Source organism: Numenius arquata, chromosome 9 (assembly GCF_964106895.1).
Source record: "Numenius arquata chromosome 9, bNumArq3.hap1.1, whole genome shotgun sequence".
In the NCBI taxonomy this organism is placed as follows: Eukaryota; Metazoa; Chordata; class Aves; order Charadriiformes; family Scolopacidae; genus Numenius; species Numenius arquata.
In genome coordinates this window covers 45,430,580-45,455,841 of record NC_133584.1, presented here as the reverse complement: position 1 = coordinate 45,455,841, position 25,262 = coordinate 45,430,580, and the positions used below count along the sequence as shown (strand labels likewise).

General features: G+C 39.9%; 1 protein-coding gene across 2 annotated transcripts in view; it reads right to left on the bottom strand.

Moving 5' to 3' along the window:
* The window catches only part of ASAP2 (ArfGAP with SH3 domain, ankyrin repeat and PH domain 2), an 87,352-nt gene extending 67,062 nt beyond the window's left edge, over nt 1-20,290 (bottom strand). For both annotated transcript variants that reach the window (XM_074154197.1, XM_074154198.1), the window contains exon 1: nt 19,993-20,290. In XM_074154197.1, the coding sequence (XP_074010298.1) occupies nt 19,993-20,118 (126 nt within the window). In that variant the 5' untranslated portion in view covers nt 20,119-20,290. The remainder of the gene's footprint in view (nt 1-19,992) is intronic.
* Between the last annotated feature and the right edge of the window lie 4,972 nt (nt 20,291-25,262).

Genomic DNA, 25,262 nt, shown 5'->3' with positions numbered 1-25,262 from the left:
AAGAATATTGTAATTAGCAATATGAACAAACTGTCACAAAAATAAACTATGTTTCATTCTTTAAAAATGTGTTTTATTGTTGATTCAATTCACTGATGTGATTAATGAGAATGGGAAGAAATTCAACAGTCAAGACTGCAAAGTTGTGTATCCAAGGGAAAAATATGTATATGAACTAGGAGATCAGTCAGAAAAAAATTAAGGAGAATAAAGGCTTACCAGACGATTGCAGAATCACCACAGGGTGTTAAAATGATACAGCCATGAAAAACAAAAACATTAAGATACAAGAGATCTCCTTCCACCAAGGACAAGGAAACAAACAAATAATAAAAATTAAAAAAAAGTCAGTGAATACTACATATGTATAGTGTTTGGAATGCAAAAAAGGTGTAGGTCCAAACTGTTGGTCTTCACAGCTTACATGTCTCTCTGAACCACTGGATTTTTTTACTCTGATAAACACAACAAAAATATACACACAAAATTGGAGGCAATGTAGGTGTTGTTTCATCCACCAGTTTGTGAAGCATGGAATGGAATGAAAAGTCTTTCTTGAATTGCTCTAGTTTTATAACTAGATTACTGGGAATAAGCTGTAGGAAACTCAAAACGGGCTAGCTCAAGCAGATAGCTAGAGGGAATTGGAATGTGCCCATTGCACAAATATAAATAAATAAAAAGCACAAAACGCTTAAATAATTTTAAAAAAATGTAAAAGCACAAAACATAGGAAGAACAGGCTGCCTTCCTGAAATGATCCCCAGTCACCCAAGGATGTTCAGGCATCCTAGATTGTTTGGCAATCTAAGTAACTACTGATCAACGTGATTGTGTTTGGATAATACGGCACCGATTGCCCAAACCTTGTGCTTCTTCAGTTCCCCTGACAGACAGGCCATAGGTGGCCTCCTCTCTCCTGAATGGAAAGGGTCCTACCTAAATTCCTTACTGGTGGTAACAAAGAGGAAAAAGGATTTAAGCTGAAAAATAATGTCAGCATAAGAACACCTGGTAAAAGCTGTACCCGAACTAACTGGGATTAGGAATTGGGAAAAACAAATCCAATTCTGGAAAGGTTTCCAAACAGGAGATAGAGGGTAACATATCTAGGCATTTTAAGAGGGACCTGAATAAATTTATGAAATATTATTATGTTGTTTCCTATTGTGGTAAGAACCTAGACTTGCTCCCGTAGGAGGTTTCTTCTAGTCCTCCATTCCTTTGTGAAATCTTTTGATAATGCTGCCTGATGGACAAAATACTGAAAAAATCTGCATCTTTAATACTGTATTTTAGTCTTGCTTATAGACGAAAAAATGGGGAGGGGGACTTTGCCTTTGTTTAATTGTAAGATATTGGTGCTTATTCATAAATAGGGTTTCAAAGGAGCCACTTTGGCACAAAACTTGAAAATGATGGCTCTTTGTCTTTAGTACCATTCTTCATATTTTCTTGTCCTTTTCTTTGTCCAAACCTTAGCACTTAGAAATCAGTGTAAATACAGTTGTAGCATTATTATACTTTGAATTTCTAATCCTGTATTTGTTTCATAAATATACACACACTACACTGATGCACACACACATGCCAAAACGCTACCTTCCCCTAGTTCAACTGCTTTGTGCACTTTCAGTACAGTGTCAGAAGCAGTGAAATTTTAAATGGCTTCTGGCATTGCATTTTCTAGCGTTTCTTTTTACCTACTTAAAATGGCCAGTAAACTTCTGAACCGGAAGAAAAAGTGACCATGTAATTCATATGGTGGGATCATTTTGTCCTCTCATGTAACGCTTCTCCTTTTGACTCAAAAAACCCTCTTAAAAAGACTGTTTATTTTGGCATCTGTTTATTTCAGCCCAGTGTAGTCAAAGAGGCCATATAAATCATTTCCATAGTCCCACTCAGTTTCTACTGATGAGTGCTCAGACTTCCTTCTTGTTAAAAACAGTAAATATAGCTTTGATTTATGGAAAAAACCCCAAATTCTATACAGTACATTAAAAAAGAAGTTACATTAATGTAGGAGTGGTGTTTTATGCAGTGTGCAGAAACACAAACTCCAAAGTGACCTTCTTGAGTGTGCCCTTGTCAGTGCAATATTTTTCCAAACACAGTATTTATGTCTTCTGTTCATTTACTTTTCTGTGACTTCTACTGTTAATCTTGTGAAACCATTTTTAAGGTAAATTACTTTTTACATCAGAATCTATGTGGTGTTGCTGTAGAGCATCTAGAGATCATAGAGATCACTTGTTTGACAAGTCTAAAACAAATATGCTATGATCAGCCTGGTATTGATCTTGTTCTCTTGCCATGAATTTCAAGGCTTCTAAATAAATGGCAATATTGGATTAAAATACATGAATGTTAGGAGATTTGTTATCAAACCTGGTGCTCATATCAGTATTCTTCTTCAAAATGCATAGCTAATCTCTCTTAAAATGGCACAGAAACATGATTTAGTTTGAAAACTTTTTTGTTGTACCTTACAACCTAAGGCTGCACACTGAAAACGATTACAAAAGATGCCTATTTGCTACACTTGAAAAATCTGTAATTTTTCATTTCTCTTGCTGTATCTTCAATTATTTTCTCTCTCTGTGCAGTTACCACACATGTTCCTAATGCACCACAAAAAACCTCAACCTTAAAATTACCTGCAATAGCTGAATTTTTTTAAACTTGTAATTCATGCTGTTTTTTCCTACCAAGTTAAGGCTAACATTTTGGCACCCATCACAAATAAGCTTTGGACACACTGCTGATGTATTTTTCAGAAGGTATTCAGTAATACAAGTGTTAGGTATTTGGGGTGCCACAGACTGAAAATTTCAAAATGACAATAATGAAGAAAATGCATTTCTGAGGCCCGTACAGAGTGTAGAAGAAACAATTCAAATAATTACACAAAATATTTTAAAGTTCTATATGCCTGATGAGAATTTAGCAACAAACATGTCTGCAGCAAATACATTAGGGAGGGGGACAAGCATATCAAAATAAACAGAAGAGAACACAGCTCTCAAAAGAAGCACTAGAGAGAGGACTCAACTACCAGTGATTAGTAGCAAAGCTTTATTCCTCATGTAGGAACAAGGTCCAGTTTCACTTGCCAAAGGCCAATTTCCATTTCAACTGCTTCAAAGTTTTCTATTCTTAACAATAAAACCTGCCAACTAATTAGAACCAACCCCATCTTACCAGAAAGAAATCAGTCCGAAGTTACTGAAACTTCCTGAAATGCTATTCTGCATCCTACTCCATACGCCACTATCTGCCCTGACACTTTAAAATAATAATAACAATAAAGCTGTTCAAGTCCATGTCACATTTAGAAAGATTTAAGCCCACTGGGAAATACAATGTTCACACATTTCATTGCTGCTTCTCTAAAAAAAACCCAAACAACAAAAAGAACCTCAAAACTAGCATCAACCCAATTCATGTCTAAATAGACCTGTTGAATATACAGGCTTCTTTCTTCTGGAAGGGGTATTGGCTCAAATTAATAAATATACTTAATACATTTCAGGTTGGCACAAAAAATGAATGTATTATTTGCTCTTTTCAGTGGAGTGGGAGGAAACCAAACTGTTCTATTTTTATCATATTTAATTGGGGGAGTTAAAAAAGCAGGAAGGCAGAAACTGAGTAACTCAACATCCCAAAGATGATTTTGGCACCTTTTACAGAACCAAAGGGTATGGGGAAAAACAGGCAGTAGCAGCATAAATGGAGAGTCCCCAGGCTCTAGTGGTTATATGTTCATTAAACATCTTTTGTGCCAAACTTACAGCAGAAGTCTGGGTTTTTAATCTTACACAAGTGTCCTTACACCAGTGCACTATTTCTCTGTGGCCCAGAAAATAATTGTTTTTCTGTAGCAGAACAGAAAAATAGCCACCCTGGGTCATATCAACACTCCACTTAATCTGATACCCTATATCAATAGTGGCCAACAGCAGATGTTTAGGGCAGCAAGCAAAGAAAAGCAGATATACATCCTTCCCCAGGATAATCTCCCAGTTTCCAGCAACCAGTTTTAAAACAAAAGACTGAGACACTTTCAACCAGAAACACTAGATAGCCCCCCAGGTTATTCTGAAGAGAAACAAGAAGCCCATTTTCTAAATTCAGTAAAGGGAAAGAAAAAATCTAAACTTGCCTTCTCACAGCTCGGTATGAGTGCCTTCATGATGGCACGACAGCCTACTGTGGGAAGTAGTGAGGGAGGAAGGGGAAGCGGGAGGCCATCATCTTTGCTCTATTTTTTATTTAAAACAGTTGAAAGTCTCTAATACATTCCTTTCTTCTTACCCACAGCAGTTTCATTTTAGAAATGCTAAAATTAACTATTTCATATTTTTGGTTATTTGGATGGGGTTTTTGCTGAAAATATTCAAAGAACTGGATCTGAATTTGTGAAAAGTCTCAAGGCAACCAATTTTTTTTCCTTTTTTTTTTTTTTAAAGGCATAAAGAGTCTATTGGAACAACAACAGCAACAAATGCTTGGAAGTACTGCTAAAGCAGTAAGAAAATTTTGGAAACTAAATCCTCAAGTCATTTGAAAAATAATCCTGGAGACAGGAACCTATGTGTTCTTCCCCATACTGCACATCTAACTGACAAAGATACAAATAAAATATTAACATACTGACTTTAGATCCAATATAAACAATTATCTTAACCACTACATCTTTTAAACAAAATCTAATCTCACTCTCAATTTTAGCAATTTGCATTAAAATATGGGCTAATCAGTAGCCATAAATCCTCCTGTACTTCACCCATTCCAGTGTTTCAGAATAAGTAATAATGCCAGAGGCTGCTGCAGATTCTGAACAAAAATACGAATGTCCTTTCCAAAAACAAAAGGACGGAGGAAGAAACTCCGTCAGTTTGCAAAGAAAAGAGAAGTGATCAAATAATTACTGTAGAAACAGCAGAGCAAGGATCAGCTCTTGTGCCTTACTGGATTGGTCTTATTTAAAAAGTAACAACAGCAAGTTTTGAATACTCGTACCCACCAAGCACAATCGTTTGGCGTTTCTGGTGTATCTTTACAGGCAATCTGATACTTGCTGTAATTAATCCTCTCTGACTCAAAAGATCTGAGATATCCACAGACATCCTATCTCACTTGTTATTTTTCTATTAGAAATGAACAACCGTCTACACTGCTGGTCTCAATCCACTTTTTCTGTTACAGGTGGTAAAAAACTTCCTAAATTATGTTATCCCCCTCCAAGATCCTCTTTCCATTCTCCTACTGTTATGTCATTTCCTCCCTCCATGTATTAGTTTCTTTTCTAAATCCTCTCCAGTTTCCTTCCACTGATCAGTTGGCACATTCAGGGAGGGACTGATACAAAGGGTGGAAAAAACCTCATAGGTACAGTCTGGGGCAAGGCAGTCTATCCTCTGAACGTATTCTAGAAGAATAATAATTTTTAAAACTTTAATTTGGGGTAATTATTTTTATCTGGAGTGTGTATGTGAAGAAATGTTCCAGAATGTTATATCCTACAGCAGCTATGACAGTTTATTTGTATAAATAAACTCTAAGGCATGAGACCCATCTACTTAAGAGACTGTGAAGGTACAGAGACAGACGTGTAATAAAAAGGAGAGGGCTTATGGCAGAATTGTCTCTGCAAAGTCCCTTTCCACCAAAGCATTATTTCTCCAGCATCTGGGTATGTGGTTCCTGCGGGCCCGATGCCAAGGCAGTCTGTTTGAACAAGCACTGGTCTCTCCAGCAGAAAAATGTAGTAAACATTTTGGCTCTAAACTATTGCGCATACAGCTAAGGGTGTGCATGGTGGAACGGAGTAATACCACTGCTTTGAGAACTTAACACTTGGAAGTAAAAGGTAATTCTGTTGCAAAGGTAAAAGATAGGAAAATTTGACACTACTGTGTGCTGTATACAAACACACACTTGAGCGTAATGACTTTGTACAATGATATTATCTTTTAGTAAAACAAAGAAGCGATGCCTAAAAATCAGAATTCTTTAACAAACCACTTTTATCAGTAAAGAAAAATCCCAATCAGAGGTTCAGAGCCTACAAAATGTTATGTGGTTAATACAAGTCACTACATGATACTGTTGCACACTGAACAAAAAAAGGTGCTGTGTCTGTGTATTAATCATTCCATTTCCACATGCTTCCCTCCCTACATAAAATTGGAAATGCAACAGATACTTAAGCAGGGGGCAGACACCAAGCATTTTTATTTAATGTTATTTATTATTTAATTTTATTCATTAAAAACCTCTTGCCTAAGAGGAAAGAATGGAGACTGCTCAGGCCAACTATTTCTGCAGAACACATCCACCTCCTGTATTACCCAAATTTTATACTGAGAAATAAATTTTCCTTCTCTTTTCCTAATTTCACCACCAACATTGCAGCTATCTGCTTTCAAAGACAACTGGACTTTACATGCAGACCTCATAAGAAATATAGTAGATTTGACGCACTTAATCTTTACAGTGGCTCATTTTTAATCAAAGAGTGTGTAAAGAAAACTCCCTTATTTATTATTTGTTGTTTAGTTTTCCAGTTGCACTAGCCAATTCCTGACATCCCCATCCATGCATTTAGTATTGCATGCTTCAACATCCTCAGATATAGCATTATGTAAAACAGAGTAACATAGATAACAATATAAAGTTCCAGTGACGACTGTCTTGAACGGCCAAGCAAACTTTCCCATCCCTTTACCCATGTCAAAATTCGCCGGTCCTCAGCCTGCAGGAGACTTTTCTCTGGCTTCATGTTTTTGCATTTCTGTCTGCTGTCAGCATCCATCAAAGCCCTGCATGGTTCGGAGCCCAGCTGTCGGGAAGAGGCTGATCCTCACCCTGTATCGCTCAACAGCATTTACGATGAGCTAGGCTGACAGGATTTTCCTTCTGCAGATTTCTCAATTCAGTACTCTTTTCCCCAGCATTAAATCCTTTTATACACCATCAGAGCCAAGAAGAATTAATCTTTGCAGAACATAATGCCCTTTTATTCTGCATATGACAAGCTTTTTGAATAGAGAATTTTTACTTATGGGTGTAATCAACAAATGAAACACTTTCCAGAGAATCAAAAGTTCCCATATCAATGGTCTAATTTGGTTTCAGTAGTCTTCAAACCCTCTACTTGAACCAGGCAGACATCCCCGTTGCAGTATCTATAAAATGATGAAAAACTAAATAGTAAGCTTTCCCTATATATGATGCACTCACTCTATCATAAAAATGAAAACCTTTATGGTATGTGCAAAGATGAACTGCGTACCATAAAATGACCTATCCCTCCCCATCAAACATTCCATTGACTTTTTCTTCTTTATTTATCCAATAATTCTAGGGACCAGAAATTAACCAAGAAAAGAGCCCACACCAACACACCACAATCAAATCTCAGTCTTACCAGGCCTCTGAGAACTTCTTCACAAAAATAAGTAATAAAATCTGTATTACAAACCTCTTTGGCAGACTTATATATGAGGTGCCATTCTGAAAGGGAAAAAAAAGGCACACAAACTTTATCTAGTTCACGACACACCTGGAACTTCTAGGACACCAGACTCCCACAACAAAGAATGGCAGGTAACTAGAGGGGACTCCAGAAGAGACAAAGACAAATCACGTCAAATGTACTCAGTGTTCCTAGGGAAACACTGAACCAGCTGTCAAAACTAGGGTAAGTAGAGGTAAAGCAATACATCAGACATCACCTCTCTATTATTAGGGTAGAAATTTATGAAAGGCATCTACCTATAATACTGGTGGCATATGAATTACTACAACTTAGTTTTCTTCAGTGAGGAGTTGTTTCCTTCTACAACTTAATACATTTTGGATAGTTAACCTTTTAGCTTCATCAGCCAGTTCTCACATGAAAGCCCAATGTCAAATGATAAAACTCATTTTACCTTGAAACATTGTAAAGTTATTTCTATTCTATGGTGACTTCCAGACTTCAGCCTGCAATTTTCACTCCAACCTCTCTATAATTCAGTGTAACGCCTTTGAAAATCTCTGCATGGTCTCTCAGTATTAATACATTTTTTCCCCATTAAAAAGTAACTGGATGATAGCATAATTAACAGCAGCAAATCTAAGATCAGTCAACTTCTGGCAATCAAACATTAGATAACATCAGTATTTTCCTCTTTTGGTTAAATGGAAAAAAGAAGTTGCACTAATTTAATTTTGTTGATGCTTTGTCTCACTGTAGCTATCAGTAAAGAGCATAAGTTCTTGTTTTATATATGCATAAACATAATATTATACGAATTTCCATTTGGGAATTTGTTTTTAAATGAAAGAATGCACCCAAACTGTCATATACTGTCATTAATTTTAGGTGCCCAACTAGAGAAATCTCAAGACACTATTACAGTCTTGAAAACAATGATCTTAAATTCTGCTGGAATTTCAACAGCTTTAAGTATAACTGAAACTTACTGTTCAGGCACTCGCGTCACTAAGGGCAGCTTCCTAGAAGTGTAAGTGAATCTCAAGTCCCACAATTATTAGTGTACCAAACAGTAGGTATAAAACACCCATTTACATCGTATTTGATGTAAAAATAAAAGTTTTCCCCCCAGGGTTACCTTTACCAAAATAATTAGGGATTTCATGTACATAAAAGATATCTATAAAATCAGTAAGCAGTACTTCTCTATACCACTAAGCATTAGGAAGGTAAATTCCTACACAGCCACTACCTAACACAAAACACTGAGCAACTTCTGTTTTTAAAACTGAAGCAGTTTAGAACAGAGAAGCAGGTCCAGGCCTATCAACACTTCTGTTGTGTCTTAAAAGAAATAGGAAACAGCTACTGAATCAGCTGAATGAAACTGAAGAGATAAACGCCTGAACCTATACGTAACCAAGCACCATCAGCACATCCATATGTTTCCAGGGGCAGGGAAGGCAGTGGCAAACATAACCACTCCAGCCCTAGCACAGAGTAGACTGACTGAAAATACCTACATGAAAAGCTTGCCATCCACAACCAGAGCAGTTAAGCAAGAGAAGAGAATGAACAAAGCAAAAGAATGAATGAAATCAAACAAAAGGCAGCTTACAAAAGATTTACTCCTTCATGGCTTCTTCAATGCTACTCTCTTCAGCACAGCTAGCATCTGGTCTACATGGAGCTCAAAGTGTAGGAGGACTCTGCTGTATCTTTTCTGTTGTTGTGTAACATACACCTACAGTTCTGGAAAAAAAACCCCAAATGATTAAAAACATGTGCTTTGCAAAACTCTATACTGTATGTTTTGCATGTGACAATGGAGCAGGGGCTCTGTGTTTGCATGTGCTAAGGAAATTTCCACTCCTATTGCTATACCAACCAGTAATCCTGTTTGATTGAAAGGGCTTAAAATGATTAGTAAATGCATTTGTTTCTAAGTTGACTTCCCTAGAATACAGTCTAAGTTTCCTTGAAATTGCATATCCTAGGAAAGAAATCTTTCACTAACAAAGAACGGAAACCATAAAATATAAGAAAATAATCTGTATGAATGTTCACGTCGCTTCACTACTTTTTTTTCCCCTTCCTATATGCTTTCTAAATGTAGAACAAAGCTTTCAGGAATGTAAAACTAATTTGTTGAGCTCTAATCACTTCAGCTGTTTTGATGTATCTACACGCATACTTAGCATAATGCCCAGACAGAATTATAGATTTCAGACTAGAACTACATTGATAATCTGATCTTTAATCAGGGATAGCTGAGGGGTCCACAAACAGCAGATGGTTCTATACACCATACTGCTCCAAGACAATGAGGAGCAGAGTTCCAGCCTTCCCCCTCAATTCTCTATTTCTTCCCGGTTTAACAAGTCAGATGCTAGAATTTATACTATAGCTTCTTTCATGGTAACTTTTACAGCCACCTCTTAAAGAATATACTCCAAAGAAATACGCTTCACTGCATAATGTCACTTCCATAGTAAATATTTTTGTGAAACAGAGTTCACATATAGAAAGAAGCAAATTTTTCAAATTCTGTCCAGCACCTACTCACTTGAAAACAAAGCCTACTACTCTACATGAAAAATACTGAACCACACTACCCAAGCTTATTTCCTGCAAAGCAGCATTGCTCATGAGAAAAAAGCTATTCAGTTACAGCGCTGTATCTCAGTTCCTCCATCAATAAATTCTCCCCCATAAGGTAAATTATTTTCTTTTTCCAAGCAAAATTGAGACACATACAATGGCTAGAAAGGTCTGCATAATACTTAGTACTATGTCCCATTTTCTGGATATAAAACATGAAGAACTCTTCTTCCACGCTTCTAAACTAATGGGTAGGACATAGCTATATCACCATTAACCACTTTCCTCCATCACTATTCCTTCCCTGTATCCCTGGTTGCCTCCTTACTATAGTGATCCTTTTCACATTAGCCCCCCCTCCACATTCTCTGCCTGGCGTTTTCATCCTACTTCCTGCATAAACACTGCCATACTCCCCCTTCCCTTGCAGTTCCTGTAAATTCTGATTCCTCTGAACTTCCTTAGACTTTTGATACATTACCTTTTCCCCTCCTTAATGTTTCTGCCTATATGCCAGTTCCTGACTCTCCGTTCCTCATAGGCCATCACAGTACTTCTGCCTTTGGATGATTCTCTTGACTCCCAGTTTGTCCTGAATTCAGATCCCATTTCCTTGCTCTTCCCTTTTGACTGATCCTCATATTACCTCTTAGACATTTCAGCTATTACTTTCTGAGTCTTTTTCTTGTGTTCCCATTTTTCCCTAGCCAAATTTACTCCTCCATTTAATCCCTACATTGATGTAAACTTCATGAAAGAAGTCTGGAATTAGTCCAAATAGAAGCTGATGGTCATCTTCAAATCACAGAAAAATCTCTCATCTAATTCCAAAGCTCTTCCAGTTTATGTCTCTGTCCCCACTGAAAGCAACTGCGTACAGTGAGCATTTTGCATACAGAAGAGTTTGAGCTTGGTGCTAACACACATGAGACTGAGTGGGGGGAAAAGGCTAGGAAAAAAGAGAAACAATCAACCATCAGCTTGCAATAAAATCAATAGTTACAAACACCAAACTTCCGTTTGTCCCGTAACTAGATCTACATTTTCCAGATGGATTTAAGGGGAAAAAAAAAAAAATAAATGTCACAGTTAAAATGGACCAAAGCAGACGTTTTAACTTTACAAGAAAGCTGGGTGTAACCACCTTCTAAAGATTTACAAATATGATTCTCGGTAATCCTGTTTTTCCATAAGAAATTGCCAGCACCAATACAAGAGTAAACAAGGAGCCACACAATTTCTCCTGATGTGAAGTTCTTGCATATCTGACTATGCTACAAATTAAAAAAAGAAAGCAAATGTGAAAGTACTGTCTTCTTGCATAGCAGTGGCAGTTGCTGTAAATAGTTGTTTACACTATTTTTCAAGCATTTCTGGAAGCAGGAAGGGGAACTGGTTACTTTGCTAGCCTGCCACTCACCCAGGAACACTTGCAATCTTTGAGTATGAACATCTCCTCTCCTCAATTTAAGTCATCCTCTACATTTCTGCATCTACTGCAATCTTTTTTACTAGCTGTAAATACTTCTCTTCTCTCCATTCCTGCTTTTTTAACCCTCTGTATTTAAAACAGGTATCGCCCTAGTTTTCAGAGGATTTGTTAGATGCATTTGCTCATTACCATCCTAGTTCTTTCAGAATCCTGGAAAATACATTAACCAGCCCCAAAAAACCGAGTGCTTTAAGCTCACAGTTTTGTTTATTGCTTTACTTACTTGCATCTCTACTCCTGCTATCCATTCTACCTTCTCCCACACTTTGAGCTCAAAAACTGCAGCAGAGCACTTGCTTAGATTTGGCAATATCTACATTACCTTTAATACTACAACATTCTAACTGTGTATTATCCTTTCTTTTTCTCCTCGCGACTCTACGTGCTTCAAGAGTGTTTTTGTTTTCTTTACTACCTGTTGCCATTCCTAAAGAACCCTGATTTTTGCAAATTCATCTTTTACCTTTATATATACTCTTTAATGGAAACTTTCCTCTGACTACCTGGCTTTTTATTCCTATTTCTGACAGGTTCTGCTAATTTGTGACATTCTTCTTAGGGGAAAACTACAGACTTGAAACACCCCATAATTTTCCCCTTTCTTGGTATACTTCATGAACATTCCTTATGCTTTAATATATACACTCTTCAGTTCTGCTGACCTCACCAGCTCTCAGCTTAATGACTTTTCCCCTAAATATAATTCCTTTGTTTGTTTTGCCTTGCTTTTGCTTTTAGTACACGGTGAATTGAGCCCCAACCATTCAACAAACACTTCACTTGTTTCCAGTCTCATCCACAACATGCACTTGATTCCTGCCTTTAAACCAGCAATTCTCACATTAGTTTCTCTTGCTTCCGCTTCTGTTTCCTTCTGTAAAAGTCAGCATCTTGGCTTGTCACAGATGCCTGACCATAATGTGGCTGAAATACAGCTCTTATTTATTCCTCTTACACTCTTCTGCCATACTTGCAGTGTTAACAGACAACTGACTTTATCAGACCATAACCAACAAGTTCTCTTAAATTGAAACCTGTCTACCATCAATGATGCAGATCCCTTCTGCATAGTATCTCTAAAATACAGCCTTTCACTCTAAGCTAAAGGTTTTTAAGCCATGATCTTGTAATTTAATTTTTGCTATTTCAACATTCCGGCCTTAACAAATACAGTCTTCCTCAGTTGCATCCACTGATGATACTAAACCTTTCGGTTTGTCCTCTGTGCAATGAATCCCTCTCCATACCTGTAACAGAACTCTCCTTTGCATCAAATGTAAGACAGTGGTCTTTGATTCTAATACTTATTAGCAGGCAACATCAATCATCTCTTTTTCAGTCATGACTCCATCTCCCTCTGATCAGACTAACTCTAGCCATGAACACCAATTTTGTTTTTAGAATCACACCTTCATGATTTCCTACCAATGCTTAGTCGGTACTTTTCTTACCAACACTTACGTTTTATAGCATCTACAAATTCTCCTGAGCTATACAGATCACTAAACATAGAATCCCCACAGCCGGAGAAGCTGCAGAAAAAATTCACCCCAAAGAACGTCTCTTCTTCCCCCCCAGCAACTTCGTGAGGCTATAACATTTATTTAGAGCCAGTGAGGACTGAGGGCAAGTGAAGACCTGGGGTGAAGTGAAGACCTGCCCTGGGGTGAAGACACCCACCCTAGCTTGGCACGAAGCCCATCTGAGCCCCAGCCGTGGTTAGTACCATGGACAGGGCTGGGCCAAGGCCGCTGCAGGGGGGGCAAGGCCAGGGAGCTCCATGGAGGGTGGGCAAAGCCCCAGTCGCCTCTGTAGCAAAGGAGTTCTAAGAAATTAAGAGAGATAAGAAGACTGTAAACATCAAGAAAATATAGAGAGGCTTGATACCCAAGACAACATAAGGAAGAGCTAACCTAAATAGGGCTAGGCCCAACTTTTCTGGAGCTCCAGGTGCAAAAGGTTGTTTCTGGGGAAACAGGGCAGACAGATCATGTGTGGGTTAAAAGTGAGGCTCAGAAGCTGGGGTGCAGAAATTTAGATAGGGAATGGTTGTATGCAATATGTATACACGCACATATATGTAAGGTGCAAACTATAAAAAAATAAAAAATTTAAGAGTTGAACTACAATGTTTAAGAACCACTACTTGAATGCATATGAATAAAAAGAAACCACTTCAGAGTGGTTCAGCTACAAACACAGTACACTAGTCAGGTGCACCAAGTTTTTTTGAATTCTTCCACCTGTATTCCTCAGCCATGCCCACCGGACATGTGGGCTGCAAGTACTTTGGAGGAGGGATTAGGCTTGTGTCCTGTGACTTTGCAAGGCCTTTCAGAACGAAGGCCTCACCTTTACCTAGCATTGCTCTATATTATGGTACAGAGAGAACAACACAAAAATGAGAAGAGGAAGTGAAGGTGCATTAAACCTAAGCAGAGGCAGCCACCTTCCACATCTACTCTCTTTTAGCAGCATGAAGTACAGCTAAATCCAGATAAGACGGTTCTGAGAAATTCACCAGGGAAAAAAATAATCAAAAGACAAAAAGTTAGTAAAATACTTCAGAAATGCACATATTTTCCATTGATCCTCCTATGGGGGCATTTGATAATAGGAAGCAGATGCATCATCGAATGCACCATGGTAAGGTGTACAGCAATCTACTTGCACGGCTAGAAACTGTTTTAACTGACTGCACACTGTACTTAAAAGGTTTAAGGTTTTTTAAATTTTTAAATTAAGGTATTCTAAAATATGCACAAAGCTTCAGCTGAAGACCTACAGTTTAGCTCCTGTATCTCTGCAACTTCCATCCTTTATATTTCTCTCAAAAAGAAAAAAATTCCCACACTCCTTTTGAAATCATCCTCCCATTTGTGTCATAATGACTTTTCCAGAAAGCGCTTTGGATGCTGATGACAGAGAATCACGATTCCAGAAAGGAAGCAGAAGTGGAACAAAAAAAAAAAAGTTTTAAACAGCAAGTATTTATGGAACTGTATTTAGCAACTAGGTAAGAAAAGTGAGCAAATATGTTCCACCAAAGAGCATATTACAGTGGGCACAAAGATAAAAGAAAATATACAAATAATCGCAATAAATTTCCCCAAACACACTACAGTATATTACATTTCCTACTGCTTCTAAAATTATACAAAAACGCCTTCTTCACATAGCTTTAAAAGCAAGTCACGACAATGTAGTATAGGAAAACAGAACTCCAGCCCTAAAGACTTAACACACAAAATATACATGATGGGGAAAGTATAAATTTTAAAAACACAAACGTGTATGCATGTATCCAGCCTCACATTTGCCCACCCTACCAAGCTGCTATTACCTCTCGCCCCAGTTAGCTTTGCAGAACCAAAATGGAGCAGTGAGAAGTACAGAATTTTAACGTACAAGAGGGAATGAAATGTAATAAGCATTGATCTCTGACACCTCTTCAAGCCAGCTGAAAACTGTGGGATAGCCTTAGGTGGCAAGAAGTTGATACCACTTCCAATAAAAAAACTTGCATTATAAGCAACAGTGAGGAAGAAAAGGTTTTGACAACGAAATGACATGCTGCATTCCTAGGAGTGGAAATTACACCCCCTCCCCCCCCCCCCAAAAAAAATCTTTTAAACTGCAAAAAAATAATAGAATAATTGAGGTGCAATAATCATGGATTAGGACCTCTAGAACAAAGGCAAGTAGAGATCTGAAATTTCAAATTATGGCTTTAACATTAATTTCACAAATTTTACAGAAATTCCTGGAAAGTGGCTTTTAAATAGACCCCAAACAATTAAATTCTATTTCTATCCAGAGAATTAAGACCATCTTTGGTACCACTAAACTGTTTCTTTTTGTTGCGTGTTTTACATCTTTCCAGCACACGTTTGTCCTGTCTGTTTCCTACAACACATTCATCCCAGTAGCAAGTGCTACTTTGCTGGGGAGGGTGTTCCAGTAACCTATTAAACTTGTCTCAATGTTTCCATTCTCCTCTCTTTATAGGGAAATCTGTGTATGCAGTGAAGTTTAAGTAGGCGGGGTAAACTTTACACCTCAAGTCCTGACTTAAGATAGAAATGTCTTCAGCACATGAACTGTCTGCTACTCTCTGTTTACACAATAGCCTGCACAAAAGCCCCCTGCCCTTCTTTCTTGGTCCGGAAGCACTGGACCACGATAAAGAGGTAGAATACAAATAAGTAGGTAGGATTTTTATGGGCTTCAGTTCCAATCTTTATTGTAAAACATAATCCGTGCTTAAAAAAAAAAAAAAAAAGTGGCACACTTGGATCCTATTCATTAAATCACTCTATAAAATACTTTCTAAAAATCTTTAAAGATCACAGATATTAGGACCTCTCTGCAGGCCCCATTACAGTTTAGGGACTATTTTATTTAACTTATAGCATGTAAAAGAAAGAAGTGTATGTTCTAAGTAACAGCAGTACTAAAACCAGATTTAAGCATTCATAGCTTAAGAATGGTCACCACACATTTTTAGATCCCGGGACCTTTAATAGAAACAGTCAACTCAAAAGACTGCATTTCTCAGACTGGATTCCTGATTTCAAGCAACCCCTCCCCCAATCATGTGACTATGCTCTGCACTCTATCAATTAAAACTTGTTTAATCTTAGTGACTATCATACATGCAAAGATTAAACAGTAACCTGTAAGGGCCTGTGGCACATACTGCTCGCCTGTAATTTTGTTTTAGCAGAAGCTAAAGATTCCCAACATTTTGCTAAGCAACATCCTAATCTGAGAACAATGCAGAAATTATATGATTCCTTTTCCTTTGAAATCACATTGTGTTCCATCAGCGTGCCTTTCCTAATCCCTTTTTCACTACCGAGAGCAAAGGATCAGATCCTCTTTCTTCCAATGTTTGAATAGGCACCGGTTCCCAAACTGCAATGCAGGCGCTTCTGGTGGTCTCAAAGGCCATGATCTGGGGTCTGTAATCAGCGCATACAATCACATAAAACAGTAAAACTCAAAGTATTTTCCACTGATACTAAAAATCAATCATATGCTGCACCTGACAGAGGTCAGTTAATCCAAGTTCAGAAAACACCAATTTAAGGCAATACCATTGCCCACAGAGACATATTGGTAAATTATACACTTATAATTGCCCAACATCTTATTGATTTCCTCATTTAACAAGCCTTTTCCACTCCATCACTGAAAGCAAGGCCTCATTAACTAAACTTTTAAGACACTATTAGACACCTGCTAATTAAGCAAGACAGAATTACAAAACTGATGGCCAGCAGTGTTAATGGTAAGTGCAAAAGACTTCCCATTGGGATCTGGAAACAGATATCTGTGTTTGCACAAAGCTGAGCTCAGTCTTCCAAGCCACACTAGCCCCCACCTCCTGTGGTTCTACAGTGCCTCTCCCTGCGCCTCTGCTTCCACTGGAGTGTGAGGCTTGGGAGACTCAAGCTGGCTTCATGTAGACAGTTGCATAGTCCATTCCAGAACCAGATTGCTGGGAAAAGCAGTTAAGAGACATCCTCAAGGTATCAGTATTAACCAGTTAATTTGTTTATGTAATACATGTATACAATACCCTGGAAAAGGAAAACTTAACTGTCTTCAGTTAATAAACCAGCTCGTACAGTCACTTGTTAAAATCAATGCATACAGAAAGCCAGCAGTCAGCACGGTTTCGACTTACCTATTAACTGTTTTGAGTAACACATTCTCTAAACCGTACACAACCAGGCTTCCTAGTTCTCAGAACCCTACTGTTGACTGCAACACAGCAGCGCATGCTAGAAACCGATGCTTCACAGTACTTGGGACACCAGAAACGCAAACAGGTTCTTCGTATTACCTGTACATTTTTAGACTTTACTAAGTCTTAGTTCATAACAAGCTGATGAACTATTTCTTCCCTAGCCTTTTAGGAAAAAAAAAAAGGTGCTGAGCACTGACTTCTCTATTACACAATGTATGGACAGCTTTTTATCAAAGGATCACATTTAACCTGAAAAACCAGGCACGTCATGCTAAAGGACCTGAGTATTTCCAAACCAAACAACTTTAAGTATGAAAAAAGATTTCACAGTTTTGAAACCATGAGAATTTATTTGTTGCTCTTGATAAATCACAAAGGAAAAAAAAAATCAGTAGTCATTTCAACACGTGCTTTAGGACAGCAGCACAAACAGGCAGCAACTGCTGATATTTTGCCAGAAGTGCTAGATAGATCAATGTTATTAAGAACAGCTATAGCCAGTGCAAACTCTCATCTCCTGCCTTGCAAACTTTACTTGGCTCTGTAAGACACTACATACATTCTTTATGATCATTATCATCAAAGATCATTTTTGTACCTAAGCTAGCAGACAGTGTCTAATATATGAAATGTGCAGACACAAAAAAAGAGTTGCTATACTGATTTTCTTTAAAAATCAAACATCAATGTATCAGAGAGATGACACAGAAACAAATGCCATGCCGACAGATTAAATAAGAAAGGAATCCACCATATTCAAATTTTTAAATTAATATCATTCTCTTAATATAAAAAAAAAAAAGGTTTTCAAGATGCAACTTAACTGAGTTGAATCTTTAAAAGACCTTAAAGGCATATGTTACAAATTTCACACCATCATATCTAAACTTTGTAGCATCAGATGTGAAAATGAAAATCAAAAACTTCTTTCATGTTTTTTCTGACATTTTTGCAACCATACAGCTTTAGAAACTGAGACTTAGAGAGTGACCAATTTTTGTGGGACTTGTAATAGAAAAATCTCTAAATCTAGCAAAACTGCTTTTGACCCAAACGCTTACACTAACTAATCAATTATTAGGCAGCTCTACCTTACAACTAAAATGATTCACTACTATAAATATTCTGTAAGAAAAAGTTGTCTTTGATACAGAATTGTTGATCTTAAGACTATCAGGTTAATAAGGTATAATTAAATCCAGGCATTTAAGTGCAAGCTTGCAGGGAAGAAAATTACCTCAGGAACAAAACAGTAATTCCTTCTGTGCAGATTATTTTGAATTCAACTCCTTGCTTTAGTGGTTTTGGGAACTGGCAAAACAGGAAAATCTTGAAAAGGGTGTTTAAACACCTAACCTGGGTTTTGTTCACTTAAGACACGTTAATAATCCATTGCTAGTGGCAGTTCTTTTGTAAGAAGGGACATCAACTACTGACAAGACTCTTTTTGCTGAAGAGGCTCTTTTAAAAATATATGCTTACTGCAAAGCAAATCAACTAAACACACACTGTAAAAACTGATGTAACAGGTAGATGGAGCAAATTAATCTGCATCACAAGTAAGATTCCTCCCCCTCCCCGCCAAGTTACTTCAGAGAAGCTGCTAGAGGAATCAAGATACACAGACGCTTCTCAATTCATCGTGCGTATATGACTGGGATGTGGAATGTGCTCTCACTGTGTTCAGACCTGTCCCAGATTTCCCTCTGATTTGAAACAGGAGGGAAAAGAGTCTCTCTCTCTCTCCCCAGCGCTGGCAGCCACCCTCCGTGGCAGGGAGGGCTCTGACCATCAGGTTCAGCGGCACGTTTCGAGTACCTTTACGGAAAGAAAAACAAACAGCGCTCTTCCCGAGACAAAAGCGGCTCACACCAAGTATCCGCAGCCCGGGCTGCCCAAGGGGAGGCAATACGGCGGGGGCTCCGGCTCCCGCGCCCCGGCGGGGCCGGGCCGGCATCGCCTCACCACCGCGGAGGAGCGGCTCCTGAGGGAAGACTACCTTAAAACACACGCCCGAGGGGGGGAAGGGTGTTTAAATTTCTAGGTGCGGGGGACTGCAAAGGAGATTAAATCCCACCTGTGCCGGAGGCAGGCAGGCACGCACACACACACACACACACGGGGGAAAGGACGCTCCAGCCTCCCGTTCCGGCCGGGGCCCAAGCCCCACAGGGCAGCTGGCGGGGCGGGAAGGAGGGGCGGCGGGGCCGCGGCGTTTCAGGTGTGGCTGTGAAGGAAAAGGGAAGCTGGAGAGTACAGGTTCCCCCTCAGGTAGGGGGGCAGACGGGCGGAACCGACGGCGCCGGGAGAGAGAAAGGAGGGCTGGGGCTCCCCTGCCCCCAAGGGTGAGAGGAGCGGGGGTGGGAGGCGGCCGGCGCCCCTGCCCCGCCGAGCGGGGAGGCGGGCGGAGCGGGAGCCCCGCGGGCCGGGGGGCAGCAGCGCTTCAGCCCTTCCCCCTCCGCTCCTTTTCTTTCCCCTCTCCAGCCAGGCGAGCCCCATTTCCTCTCAGCGGCAGCCGAGGGCGCTCCTCGGGGGCGGGCGGGGAGAGGGAGCGGCAGGAGCCAGCGCCGGTAGCGCCTTGTTCTCTGCTGCCGCCGCCGCGGCGGGCAGCCAGGCCAGAGGGGGCCGCGCCTCCCGTCCCCGCCCGGGGCTCACCTCTTCGATGGCCGCCACCGTGTTCCTGCACTGGGCCATCCGGGTGGTGAAGTTGGAGGCGGTAGGTGACTTGTAATCCTCATTGGTCTCGGACACGAATTCCGACACGGAGATCTGGTCCGGCATGGCGGGGCGGGGATGGGAGGGGAGAGGGGAGGAGGGGGGGGGGAAAGCAGGCGGCTCCGGGGGGAGGGGAGGGCCCAGGGGGGGCTTCCCCCTCACATCGCTCGACAACCGGCGGCGGCAGCGCCCTCCTCGCAGCCCCGCCGTCTGGAGCGGTGTTGTTCCTCCGTCGCCACACAAGGAAATTCCCCGCACCCACACTCCTCCTCCTCCTCCCCGCCCGGTCACGCAGCACCGGGGGCCGGGCACACGCCCAGCGGCGAGCGGGGGGGCGGCGGCGGGAGCTGCCTCCACACCCCGCCCTCCCGCTCGCTTTCTCCCTCCCTCCCTCACACACACACACACACACACGCACACACAGAGCGGAGGCGGGCCGAGGCGCGGCCGCGTGGACACCCCCCTTCGGTCTCCGTACGCCCGTAGGAGACCTGCCGCCGCGGCTCTCGCCCCCCGCCCTGAGAAGATGGCGGCCCCCCTCCTTCCCCGCCCGCCCGCCGGGGAGAGAGGAGCGGGCGGACGTGAGGGAACAGCGCGGGTCTAACGGCAGGCAGCGGCTGGGTAATCCCAGGGACAGGCAGGACAAATCCAGCCGTGTAATTAAGATCGTGTTTAACAACAACAAGAACCCAAGGGCAGGGGAAGGTGAGGTGCGATGCCTACCTGATGCGAGGAGGGACGGGAGGGAGCCCACAGGTCTCCATGCTGTCCCCGCCGTGGCTGCTCGGAGTGGCAGGGACAGCCTTTTCCCTCACCTCGCCTTTTCCATCATCTGTATTACAACAGTTTAATCTGTTTCATGAGTTCGCTGCCTAGTTTCGAGGGACCTAAAATCAAGAAATGCTGTCGTTCCCAAGAGCTCTGTGCAAAAATACTGTTGGGCTAAGTAACGTTTATATCTGAATTCTTCGAAAGCTTTTTCTGTACTCAAAGAGGAAGCGTTGTTATCAGAGGAGACACTTTGTTCCTTCATATAAAGCCACAAGGATTAATCGAGGCAGAAAGTGCAAAACTTGGCGGCAGCAGTGGCGTTGGTGACTTGTCGCAGCAGAAGGGAGATGGGCAAGGTGTCACCGAGCAGGCACGGTGCTTGCTTGCCTTGGGAATACGGGGATGTGATCCACGGCGGTGGTTTCTCTTGGCCTCAAAGCCCTTAGGACTTCCAGCCTGTTAGTGCAGAAAGCTTTGGAAGTCTTGTATTTTGGCCCGGAAACTCTCCCATGGCTCTTTCCATCCCCTCTGGTGATACAGTTACTAGCTTTCTATAAGTGATTCTTTATTACTGTGATTTAAAACTCTCCAGGGAATTCAGCTGAGTAAGCAGGTACTCTTTTGCTGCAGTTTGTAAAATGTCCAGATAAATAGCTACAGGCCTACCCAAATGTTACTGCCCTTTGCAATCCTTGTTATGGTTATACAAAGTTCTCCTTTAATCTAAACGATGAAGCTTGTCAACTGTATTTATTTTACTGGTTGTAGCAAAGCAGATGAATAAGCAGTGACTATTTGCATGTCCTTTTCTTATTCTAATTCTTAGTAGTTTTTCCATTCTAATTGTTCTTTATTTTCCTTTCATAAATTTCAGCAGCATTATTTTGCTTTTTACTTCTGCCTCTGTATAATTTTGTGTTATAAAACCCCTCTCCTCCTTAAGACTTGTGCACGTTTCAGTTAATGGGGCCTGTACAGGTATAAATTGTTCCGGTGCGAATGCATTAAACTTCTTGTCTATATTTGTATGTCACAAAATAAATGAGCATATTTGTGACCAGGCTGAGTATAAATAGTCTTTCTTGCTAAGAATTTGTATGATGTTTCATCTTTGCTTTTTTTATCAGCTGATGGTTATACCTTTAGTGATACTTAGAATGCTATTTTGGGTAATAGTGTGCTTAAATTATCTCTCATATCTTCCGATATGGCATATTTATTTAGAAATTTTGAAGGGGATGAAAAAGTTGTGGTCTGAAAGGCAAATAATACTAGATTTTCACTTTTGGGAACAATTCTTCTACCAGGTGTAGTGCAAATCTGCAGCATATCAATGTAGTATCTAGCACTTGCATCTTCAGTTTGATAATGGAGTATATACAACTAAGACAGTATCATCATGCAATGAATCTTTAAATTCTATAGACCATATTTACACATCAGATTAGGTTACATGATTACAGTGGTATCTTCTGATCTTTAACTTAATAAATACAAAAATTTGCCATCCTAATGAAACTGTTAGGCCTTTTTGCTTGAGAAACTGCGCGTTTCGCTCAGCTCTCCTGTTTCTGCATCTAAAGACTTGTGCTTGGGTGAACCTTCTAGAAGACATCTAGTCTTGATATAAAGACTCAACAGTTTGGAGAATCCACTGTTTCTGTTAGTGTTTTGTCACGATTTCTGTGTCTTCCACCTATTGCTTGTTATTACAATTTTTTCAGCAGGTTAAGGAGCTATTCAGTACTCAGACTTTTCTCCCTATGAACATTCTTGCACAGTATAATGAAATCATTTCTCAGTTTTGTTTTTTTTGATAAACCAAGCTGATCAACTCCCCGGTTTTAAAGAGGGCAAAGCTAATTTGAATTGCTTTGCATTGGCCACAAACCAAGATTGAGTACACAGATGGTGACTGTGGGTCAACTGACATGTGGCAACTCGTTACTCTGCAGTAACACTTTTATTAGTGTGTGCAAGTCCCGCGTCTCTCACTGAAAGGATATTTTCTCAGCACTTCCATCATTTTTATAGTTCTAACTCCTCAGTAAATTATTATTCTGGTTCTCTACTCCCTTGCTGTTAGATTCAAGAGTGTCATTAGACTTTCTGGGCCCAGTATCATACTGGCTCATCTTCCTGTCCACTCTGGCCTCTAGGTATTTATGAGTGACGCTTAATTTCAGCATCCAGCCCCATTCTTTGAATCTGTGAATAAGTCTTGCAGTGGAATGGCTTGATAATGAATGAGGCTTGCTTATGCGGGATCTGGTACTACTATCTTGTCTCTAGGTTTTTCCTGCTTGCTTGCTCACCATTGCTTCTTCTCCTCTCGCTTTGGAAGTGTCTTTCTGTCTTTCTTTCCTGCAATTAATACTAGATAAGATGTCACTGTCATCTTTAGCCCAGTCATGCCGTTAGAGGTCTTCTACTAAAGAGAAATAAGTAACAAAAACGCTTCCAAAGATCCAATCTTTGCACATTGCTCTGCTCTGCTGAGAAGCTTCTAGTCTTCTGGATATGTATAGACTACAACTCCATGAAGTGGTGTGAAATTTAGGGTTTAGGTCTCCTTCCCTTGCAGAATATATGAAGATTGTAATATTTGATTTGTACAAACATTTCTTCCTACTCTGACTATAAACCGACATTAATAGTTTCATCAGGCAGTGTTGTTAAAAAGTCAGACCTTCAAAATCGTAAGATAGATTTAAAAATAACTAATTTTCTTCTCTTTTTTTGGGTTTTGAGCCTTTAGAAATCTTACCTATATCTCAAAATATTTATTTGCATCACTGCCAGTAACTAAGAACCCAAACCAAGGACCAGGTGCTATACAAACACAGAACAATAAGGCAGCCTCTGGAGATCTGAGCATCTAAAATTAGCTAATGGAAAGGCAATTGAGTGAATATAGGGAAATACTGGACCATTATTGGTCTGTATGAAAGTCTGTGATCTTCACACACTGTAGCCCAAATGTTTCTTAGGACATTTTAAGTAGGGTTTTCAAGAAGGATGATGAGGTAGATTGGGATGTTTAAGGGGGAATAATAACAAGAATGAGGGACAAGACTTCATGTCCTTCAAATGTGACAGTTCAGAGTTGGAGGTTAACGTCACAGATCAGACAGAGGCAAAAGTTAATGTCTGTTTAATGAAAGGACGTGCTAAAGGAGTTGTGAAAATAGCCGGGAGAGAACATGATGAGCTGGTTAGCATATTCGATGATCCCTGAAGCAGCTGCCTGGGATAGGACTCAAGATGTGTACGGAATTTTTTTTTTTTCCACAGCAGGCATGTCATTATTGCCCTTCACTGAGTAGCTCAATAACAGATTGTTTTTGCTCTTTCTTTGATATTTTTTTTTTCACAGAATTTCTTTCTTCGATACGTCCAGATAGTTTGCGGAAATATTTTTTTCTTGGCCTTCTTTGTATGTACTCAGTATTTACAAGGATTCTGAGGTGTATTTGTTAATTCTATTAAAGGTGATCTGAGGGAACACAAGAAGAAGGTGGTTCATAGAAAATCTAATTTCTCTTATTTAACTTTGAACTTAAAAAATAAGCATGCAAATAAATGTAGTCTGTCAGCTGCTAATTACTGGATGACAATTTTCAGGCAAGTATATGTTAAACTCAGAAATTTATGTAACACGTATAAGGCACAGCAGATAAGTAAAATGCTGTGTGATATGCCTGGTTACTGGATCCTGTTATCCCAAGTCTTACAATATTTTTCTTAAAGCATCAATCCCTGGTGTTCAGATAAACATTCTCTAAAGAGATTCCACTTTTGGAAATTACTTCCCACAGTTTCAGAGAAAGACTTCTCATGATTTCTAAAGGTACAAACCCCCAAAAGAACAGATATTTGGTTATTTTTAAGTCTCTCCTATGATTTTGGAGGTCTAAATCATGTTTTAATAATACCGATTACAGCTTGAAGCAGCTTTAGAATAGCAAGTGTGTCTGTTGTTTAAGAATGAAATCGTGGCATTATTCTGTTGAAAATAATTCCTATTTGAAAATGTACTCACTGTTATATGTATATTTCTAGAGATTTATTTCTACAAATAAGTGCAAATTCTGCAAATTAAAAACGTTAGTTTAGAAAAGTATAATTTTTAAGTCCTTTTGCATTTGGAAGTCCCTACTTGGGAACCTCTGTTACAAGTTACAAGCACATGCTTTTCCCACTGTTACCACGTAATCATGTTCCCTTGCGTTGCTTTTACAGACTTTTGTGGAGAATTTATAAAGGTCTATTTTCTATAGTATTACTAGCAAAAACATCACCTGCAACTGAAGTGGTAGCATGTAGACAAAGGCAAGAAAGAAAATGTGGAGAAGAGTGTTGGTATTTTGTGTGCTGTTTCCCCTCAAAACTCCCAAAGGATACTATTTTAACCAGTAGCAGGAGAGTATGCTACTTAG